This window comes from Dipodomys spectabilis, unplaced genomic scaffold, assembly GCF_019054845.1.
Source record: "Dipodomys spectabilis isolate Male_0828 unplaced genomic scaffold, ASM1905484v1 ptg000365l, whole genome shotgun sequence".
NCBI lineage: Eukaryota > Metazoa > Chordata > Mammalia > Rodentia > Heteromyidae > Dipodomys > Dipodomys spectabilis.
In genome coordinates this window covers 8,121,396-8,130,241 of record NW_024871042.1, presented here as the reverse complement: position 1 = coordinate 8,130,241, position 8,846 = coordinate 8,121,396, and the positions used below count along the sequence as shown (strand labels likewise).

At 39.4% G+C, this 8,846-nt stretch overlaps 1 protein-coding gene across 1 annotated transcript; it reads right to left on the bottom strand.

Annotated features, from left to right (window-relative positions):
• Positions 1-605: 605 nt before the first annotated feature.
• Positions 606-8,321, bottom strand: LOC122096123 (cystatin-13-like). Its single transcript, XM_042666537.1, has 3 exons — positions 8,094-8,321; positions 2,149-2,262; positions 606-689 (listed from the first exon to the last, which is right to left on the bottom strand). Exons 1-3 carry the CDS (start codon positions 8,319-8,321, stop codon positions 606-608), a joined length of 426 nt encoding a protein of 141 aa, XP_042522471.1.
• Positions 8,322-8,846: the final 525 nt, after the last annotated feature.

Sequence of the window (8,846 nt, the reverse complement as noted above, 5' to 3'; positions counted from 1 at the left end):
CTCTCCAAGCACCCTTACTCTTGGACATTTTCTGCTTCAATTAAAAAGCAACCCAATATCCAAATGGCCCGTCTGTATTTCTGAATGGGTCTGGAGTTTAAAACCACTATTTCTGAGTTAGATATGTAGCTCAATGGTAGAGCACTTGCCCAGCATCGTGGAAGGCTCTGGGTTTCATCTCCCCAGCAAAACCAAAGAAATTTTTAAAAAGTAAAACATCATTTTGGAGCCACTGGATGGTGTTTTTCCAGGAGTCTGGGGAAGGGAACTATCTACAGAGATCCATGGAAGGATACTGTCAGTCACTCAGACCTTCTAACATATAGTACCGAGCATGCTTGAAGCAATTGAGGTTACTTTTCCAGAAAGCGTTGTCCGCGGAAAATCTTTTATTCTTGGTAAGTTGTAGATATAGTTTTTGTTCATTAGCAGCAGATTGTCTCTACTAGGAGATGAAGCAGCCACCAAGAGGAGGGGGCCCAACACCACCACACAGTAAAGCGAAGAAGTCACAAAAATGGAGTGAGCCAACTGTGCTGTTCAAACATCTTACAAGTATTTTTACTTAAGATGGAAGTGAGTGCGCAGAATGTGCAAGAAGACAATTAGATATCTTTGCATTTCATCTTCAGCAGAGTCAGTTCAAATTTCCATGGCTTGGAGCTAACGATAAAAGTGCAAAAAATCATCTAAAAAAAGATTTAAAAAATAATTAGTTCATATGAAAGGAAAAGAGAAAGGGTGGGGAAGAATAAGATGTTCCTATTTCCAGGACCCAGGAATCTGCAAAGTGGTTGGAATGAACCAGGCCCATTACAGTCCAAAGATAAGTCAATCCTGAACCTCCCAGCAGAGGAGCTACCCTCACTCAGCAGGATAGTCCCTCATCAATTCACTTGCCATGGTCTTAAGGAGAGCTAGGGCTGAGCTCAGGAACTGGTTATCCTTGGGAAATTCTCATCTCCAGCCATACCCATTACTACCCTGAGACACACACCAAGGTCCCAGTGGGTCCTTTCCAGAAAACAACAGATAAAGAATAGTACTGAGTTCTGCGTACTTCAAAGAGAGGGCTTAAAATTTAGCCAAAGACTAAACAAGTAAAAGCTTGTAGCTGGATTTCTGAGAGAAGACACAATGATCTGGTCCCAGAGTCCTACAACAGAAGTGTGATTTCACTTGTAGTGGGCAAGAAGCACAATGTTTTTCTCATCTCTCTGTTATTCAAATAGACTAAAAATATAAAGGATACCCTCATGATATCAGTGTAGACATGAATGACAGCACCAAACAAAGTTTTAAAAAATGAAATTGCAATGGGATGTACAAGACGTTATGTCAAAAAACAAACTTTACAACTTTGGGGGGGGGATGGGAGGGGGAAACAAGGAGGAGGCAACAATGCTAACAATGCTTGATAAGAAATGTACTCATTATCTTGCCCATGTAATTGTAACCCCTCTGTATTTTCACAATAAAAAAAAGAAAGAATAAAAAATGAAATTGAGCCAGGTACCAGTGGCTCACACCTATAATCCTAGCTAGTCAGGAGGCTGAGATCTAAGGATTGTAATTCAAAGTCAGTCTGGGCAGGAAAGTCCATAAGACTCTTATCTCCAATAAACTTCTCCAAAAAAGCTGGAAGTGGCGCTGTGGCTCAAGTGGTACAGCAATAGCCTTGAGCACAAAAGAAGCTCAATGCAGGCAGTTCACCCCATGAAGCTAGCACCCAGGCTCTGAGTGCAAGCAAGCAAGAACAGAAGGAAGGAAGAGAAAGAAAGAAAGAAAGAAAGAAAGAAAGAAAGAAAGAAAGAAAGAAAGAAAGAAAGAAAGAAAGAAAGAAAGAAAGGAAGGAAGGAAGGAAGGAAGGAAGGAAGGAAGGAAGGAATTGTATCAAAATGCTTAGTGTAGCAGCAGTTTAAAAAGGAAAGATAATAAAGATCTCTATATCAATTTATATAAGGTCATAGAGACCTGGTCTTGAAGATATCCACAAAATGATTTTTTCAAAAGGATGGTGTCCACAAAATGTAATTCTGTTTAAAAAGGACGCTTAAAAAATAAAACAGAATCAATCTTACCAGCTTTCTATTGTCTACTATACAAAATTTTATGGGACCCTCATTACCTGTTGTCTTAGCCACATACCTTTTGCATTTGAGGATCCTGATGTAATAAGCAGTCTTCAGTTTCACCTGAAATTTTCTTGCACATTGTTCGGGCTATGTTGACTTCAAGGTAGTACTCCAAACTATCTGTGATCTACCAATAAGTAATTAATTAAGCATCATAAAAGAAAACAGCATCAATTTTCCCCTCTGGAAGATAAATATGCCATTAATCTCTTAGGGGAAGGCTATATTTCAACAATTCCATGTTTTACAGTTTTTCACCAGCAGTCTTTATATAATTTAAAAGGATTCTCTGTCTCAATATCTTTCTCATTATGTATTTGATCTTAAAGTAATGATAACCAATCTCATGATAGAGTAAGAAAAAAAATCCTAAGAATGTTTGTTGGGAAGTGAACTGTTTACATATTGGAGACTTGAGAAGTAAATAGCAAAGTTTCTATCATTTCTACACTCAAAATAGATAGAAGGGATATTGACCTGCTTCTGAATCAAAGCTTCCATAAAAGCATATCGATTCATTCTAAAGCTTTCAATTCTTTGGCAGTTTTAGCAGTCCCATATGATATAGCCTTCAGATGCTTGGCTGCTTGCATTGAGCTCAGATATCCTTTCTGTCCATGGAGGGCCTCATGGGGAAAAGTCACTGCACAGAATGGAATATAGGTTTTTATAATTACTGGAAAATGAGATTTATGAGACTGGGGGAGAGAATATATGAAAGAGAGTGACCAAATCAAACATAAAAACTGCTCCCAGAAGAATCAAATATAAATATGGAATAAATGAACATGGAATACATATTTAGGAGTGCTAGAAACATTTGCTGGGCATTGACCAAAATGAATATGGAAGGCAGAATTCTAAATTTCCCCCAAGTTATCCACCCCATGACATATCTTCCCTGTATTGGATTTCAAATTCCATTCAATTTTAAGGCATCGCTAAATGCAAGATAAAGAGATTCACCTGGTGGGCTTGGCTTTACCTTCTGAAGTATTTAAATTCAGAGATGAAGATAGGCAGAAATCTGTATACCCTTGGGTCTAGCAATCTACCTCTAGATTTCTACCCAACTTCACAGGTAAATATGAACAAATATATGCATAATGTCAGGATTTACAGCTTCACAGCAACTTAAGTAAGAATCCACATTAGAAAAGACAAAATTTTTCAGTATATTCACCTACAGAAATACTATGCAAGCCAGGTGCCTGTAGTGCATGCCTGTAATCCTAGCTGCTCAGGAGGCTGAGATCTGCGGTTCATGGTTCAAAGCCAGCCCAGGCAGGAAAGTCTATGAGACTCTTATATCCAATAAACTACTCAGAAAAAGCCAGAAGTGGAGTAGTGGCTCAAATGGTACCCAGGAACAGTGCCCAGGCCAGGAGTGGAGAGAGAGAGCGAGAACGAGAGAGAGAGAGAGAGGAAGGAAGGAAGGAAGGAGGGAGGGAGGGAGGGAGGGAGGAAGGAAGGAAGGGAGAGAGGAAGGAAGGGAGAGAGGGAAAGAGAAAGAAAGAGAAAGAAAGAGAAAGGAAGGAAGGTAAAAGAAAAAAGAAAAAAGGAATACTATGCAGCAGTAAGAACAGACTTCTTTTTTCAATATTCTACATGAAAATAAGATGGTAATATAATTTTCTTTCTGCATCTGGTTTGTTTCACTTAATGTAAGTAGGGGCATGGGAAGAAGCAAGTCAAATGATATAAAAAGCAAGCAACCCCAGAAAATGATCTACAACATGAGAACTAGAATTATTAATGCTGTATCATATTTGGGATTTTTCCTAAAAGAGTGGGCTTTAGATACTCTAGACACATACACACACACACACACACACACACACATATACACACACACATACACACACAAACACGGATGACTATGTGGTAATAAAAATATTAATTTACTTTACCATAAACATTTCACTATATTAATATCAGAGCATCATGTGATACATCTTCAATATACAAGTTAAAAAATGAATGCTTGGATTTTTATTCTTCTTGTTGTTGCTGTTGTTGTTTTGTGCCGGTGCTGGAGTTTGAACTTTAGGCCTAGGGGCTATCCCTTAGCTTTTTCACTCAAGGTTGGAGATGAGAGTAAATGACAAATATCTCCTACACACATGCACACACACACATATACACTGAAACACTATGTGAGAGGATGGATGGTTAATAAGTCTGATTGTGCAACTGTTACCTGTTACACAATGTACACGTATATCAAAAATCACCTTGTATATCTCCAAAATAAATGAACATCCATAATGTTGAGAGAAATAAAGAAAACTCCTTCAAATACAAAAAAAGAATAAAAAACAAATAGGGTAGGGCTTGCAAATGTATTTTTCAAGGTCCATATAGTAAATATCTAAGGCTCTGTAGGCCACCCTGTCTCTCATCACAATTGCTGACCAAACAAAAGCATACAGGTGGGCTTATTTGGCTAAGCTATAAAGCAGACATTTTCCCTTTTAGCGTAGCTCAACCAATAAGATAGGGCTATTTCCTTTATATAAAACCTATGTGTAGGTGATGAAGTTTAATCTGAATTGACAGCAATAATATTTTTGTTTTGCTTCTGTTTTGAGCATTTTTCATTTTATCTTTTGTCTCCATATTTTCCAATAGTGTGTAAGTACAACTGCAAAGCATTTTAAATGCCTGAGTTGTAGCCTCCTTCCAAACATATTTCTGACTCTTTCTGATTCTGACCAAGAGTTTACAGCAAACTGAGAAAATGTACGTCATCCATGAGAAAACCAAAAGCAATATAAAATGATACGTAATTTTGATATATACAGGTTGATTGTATTATTAAGACATCTGTCAGTAAAAGCAGAAAATTCTCTATTTATGAGTATAAGGAGGAAAGCATTGATAGAAAGAAATCCTAGAAAATGGAATGGGTCCAACAGAAAAATAAGGTGGGATCTTTTGTTGGTGGTGGTTGTGAGGCTTAAACTCTGGACCTGGACACTGTCTTCAGCTCAAGGCCAGTGCTCTACCACTTGAGCCACAGCGCTACATCTAGTTTTCAGCTGGTTAATTGGATATAAGTCTCATTGACTTTCCTGCCCAGACTGGCTTTGATCCTCAGATCTCAGCCTCCTGAGTAGTTAGGATTACAAGCATGAATACCTGGCACCTGGCAAAGGTGGGAGCTTTACTAAGAACAGATGCCATAGGTATCTGAGACACTGAGACACTTGAAGCAGTTTAAGCCCATGAATTTTGATTACCATTAAATGGTATTTGATGTCATCCTAGTGAGACACATTCTGGCCACAAATGTCCTCAGCCTAAGAAACACAAAACAAACAGACCCCAAAAAAAAACCTAACAAGCCACACAAAGAACCAGAGAGAGCCAAAATCCTACAGTTGGCAGCAAGATGGCATCTCCATCATGATGGAGATGTAGCTTCAAATGAACCTTCTCTCCTGCCCAAGTAGGAAACTAGTCCGTGGTGCTTGTCAACCTGGGAAATGGAAAATGAAGGCTGAAGGGCAGGAGACATGTAACTGAAGGCAAATAGCAAGACAACTCTGCAGTTGGTGTCAAAGTCACAACTCTAGCCCAGTGTCTTCCTGTTCACCTCTGCCATCCTTCCTTGATCAGAGTCCAGACAAGCTGGACTAATTTTAGTTCTTTCCATGTGCTATCTCAGACTCCTAGATAACCGCAATATAACTACATGTCTTGGAAAGGCTCTCTTCTGTTATACAGTTTACATCCAAATTTCTCACCTCTACTGATAATATCTTTTATAGTCTTTCCATTTTGTTTTGTCTGTTTCATTCCTGGTTCTGGGGCTTGAACTCAGGGCCTGGGCACTGTCCCTGAATTTATTTTGCTCAAAGCTAATGTTCTACCACTTGAACCAAAGTTCCACTTCTGGCATTTATTTATTTGTAGTTTTATTGGAGACAAAAGTCTCATGGACTTGCCTGTCAGGTCTGACTTCAAATTGTAATCTTCAGATCTCAGCCTCCTCAGTTGCTAGGATTGCAGGCATGAGCCACTGGTCTTGAGCTATAGTCTTTCCTTTTAAATTCAAGAAATGGCACTGGACCACACTTGAGTTGTTAGGATTCTTAAGTGTCCTTCCATGGAAAAGAGTGTCATGGGTTTTGTTGTTTTTGCTCTTGTTGTTTAGGATATATGTTTTAGGGCATAGGAACTTTCTAATACAGAATATATTGATATTTCTGATATAGAATGTCTCACAATTTGGATCTGTTGGAGTGCTCCTCACAATGGAGAGGCATTGCAGTGCCCTTTCCACACACTGAATCATAGGGAGCATGATGCCAGTTGGTCTCCATGCTCTTCATGGCTGTTCAAAGAGAACAGTGCTCGGAAGATGTCCTGATTATTGGGATGTTCTTCCCCTTTTGTAACTACAGTTGTATGTCCCACAAAGATGGGTCACATTTACAAAGGTATCACGTAAGATTACAACAGAGTCAAAAATTTCCTTTTGCATTCAACTAGAATTAATGCTGGTGTAAACAAACCTACCACGCTGCCAGTCATAATAAAGCATAACACATACAATGACATGCAGTACATAGTATTCAATCATACTAATAAAGACTGTGTTTTGTTATGTATTTGCTATGCTGTGTTTCTGATCTTTTTTATCCTCCCTTTATTTACTAAAGAAAGATTACTTCATATAAAGCAATCTGCTGTGTGATGCTGGCAGCCATCTCATCCATCTTGTGTTTGAGGATGAGTGCCTGTCTAGACATGGATAAGTACATTCTGTGATGTTCCCATGATGATGAGCTTGCCTGATGAGGCATCTCTCAGAATGTGCTCCCATCATTAAGCAACATGTGACTACAGTAATCAAGCCCTACAGTGAATCAATGAACCCTCTCTCAGTGAGAGATTGTAGGATTCATTGGCAATCCTTGCTCGAATTGCTTATCGTAATGGTGGCAGGTGATTTTCTAGTCATGCCATTTCTTTTCTAGCTCTGAGTGGCATTTTTCTCTTTGCTTGTTCTCTGTGTTAAAATTCATTCCTGTCATTATTTATGTAGTCAATAACATACTTGCCCCAAACTTGGCCCCAACAAGCTGCCTTCTGGACTTTGAAGTCTACTTTTTTATGTGACTGTAACCAATTTTAAGTTATTTTAATGGTTGTTTTATGATTCATCTCCACCTCTGAATTAAAAATGAACTAGAATTAATTTTCATTCAAAAACCTTTAGGGTTAACATATTTTGGCTAGAGCTATCTTTTGTCCATGTTTGCCATGCCCACTTTGCAATCACTATACCAAATTTTTCCCTGGCTGAGGACTGGGAATAGAAGAGCAAATACCAGATGGGCATTGGTGGCTCATGTTTGTAATCACAGCAACTGAAACCTGAGGATTATATTCAATGCCAGCCTGGCAGGAAAGTCTGTGAGACTCCTACCTCCAATTAAGTACCAAAAATCTGGAAGTAAAGCTATGGCCACAATGGTAAAACACTAACCTTGAGCAAAAATGCTCAGGGACAGTGCTCAGGCCCTAAGGTCAAATCCCAAGACCAGTACAAAAAAAGAATAAATACTAGCTGGAGCAAAGCCAGGCAAATAAGACAGCTCCTCATACCTTTTACCCTCACTACTACTTGGGAGACAGAGATGAAATGGCTCAAAGTTTAACACCAACTCAACAACAACAAAAACAAACAAACAAAACCCTCCTGAGACCCTCATCTCAATCAATAAGCCTGGCAGTTATGATGGTGTATGCCTATAATCCTAGCAAGTGACATAGGTAGGAAGATCACAGTCCAACACAAGCTCTTAGCAAAAATAGATGACTCTATTAAAAAGACAAAAAGGGACCGGAGGTATGACCTAAGTGGTAGAGCATCGGCCTAGCAAAGCACAGGGCCTTGAGTTCAAACCCTAGTACCACTGAAAATAAAGGAGTAAATATCCCACTGACCTGCTCCTGGGATTTCAGGATTTTTAGCACTTTGAAGCTGTACTGGTCTCCACTGGCCTTGTTGTACTCTTTCATGGCATACCAGAGTGCTTGCTGCACATAGACATAGTTTTTAGGGATGTCTTGGAACTCTCTCACCACCTCCGGTGAGCCCCAGGCTTGGACTTTCCTGGATATAAGGGCCAGAGTGACCATCAGGAGCAGCAGGGCATGGTAGGGTCTGGCCATGGCCTCTCAGCCATGGGGCGCCCACTAAGCTCTGTCTATGCTGGGGTGGATGTAGTCTTGGAAGACTCTGCAAGAGCTTGGATTCCTTCCACACACACGTTTCTTGATATGGCTGTGGGCTAAAAGAAAGGAACTGCTATTAACATCATTTTGATTCTATGATAATATAATAAACATGTATTTGATCTGCATCCTCAGTTTCAAGCACACAAAACTAAAACGCTTGAGATTTCCCAATGATAAGGTAAAATAGGAGAATCTTATTTGTTATCCCTTTTCAGCCACATCTAGCTTCATGCTGAGGAAGAAGCTCTTGATTGGCTCCTAGATAATGTCTGGATGGAGCCTGTAGCCAGAGGAACTAACCGTGGACTTGAGGGTTGGGCTTTTCAGCCCCTTCTTGATCTTGAGGGGCCAGAGATTGTGTTCATCAGAAATGGCTGATCATTTCATCAATCTTTGTGGTATCAATATATATACACATATATACACGTATCTTAGAGACATGGGAATAATTTATGAGAC

Excerpts from the sequence above, each read along its gene's own strand:
- LOC122096123 (XM_042666537.1), bottom strand. The coding sequence starts at position 8,321 with ATGGCCAGACCCTACCATGCCCTGCTGCTCCTGATGGTCACTCTGGCC. Across the intron at positions 2,263-8,093 it reads TCCTGAAATCCCAGGAGCAG|ATCACAGATAGTTTGGAGTA; the intron begins GTCAGTGGGATA and ends ACTTATTGGTAG. Across the intron at positions 690-2,148 it reads AGGATCCTCAAATGCAAAAG|ATGATTTTTTGCACTTTTAT; the intron begins GTATGTGGCTAA and ends ATCTTTTTTTAG.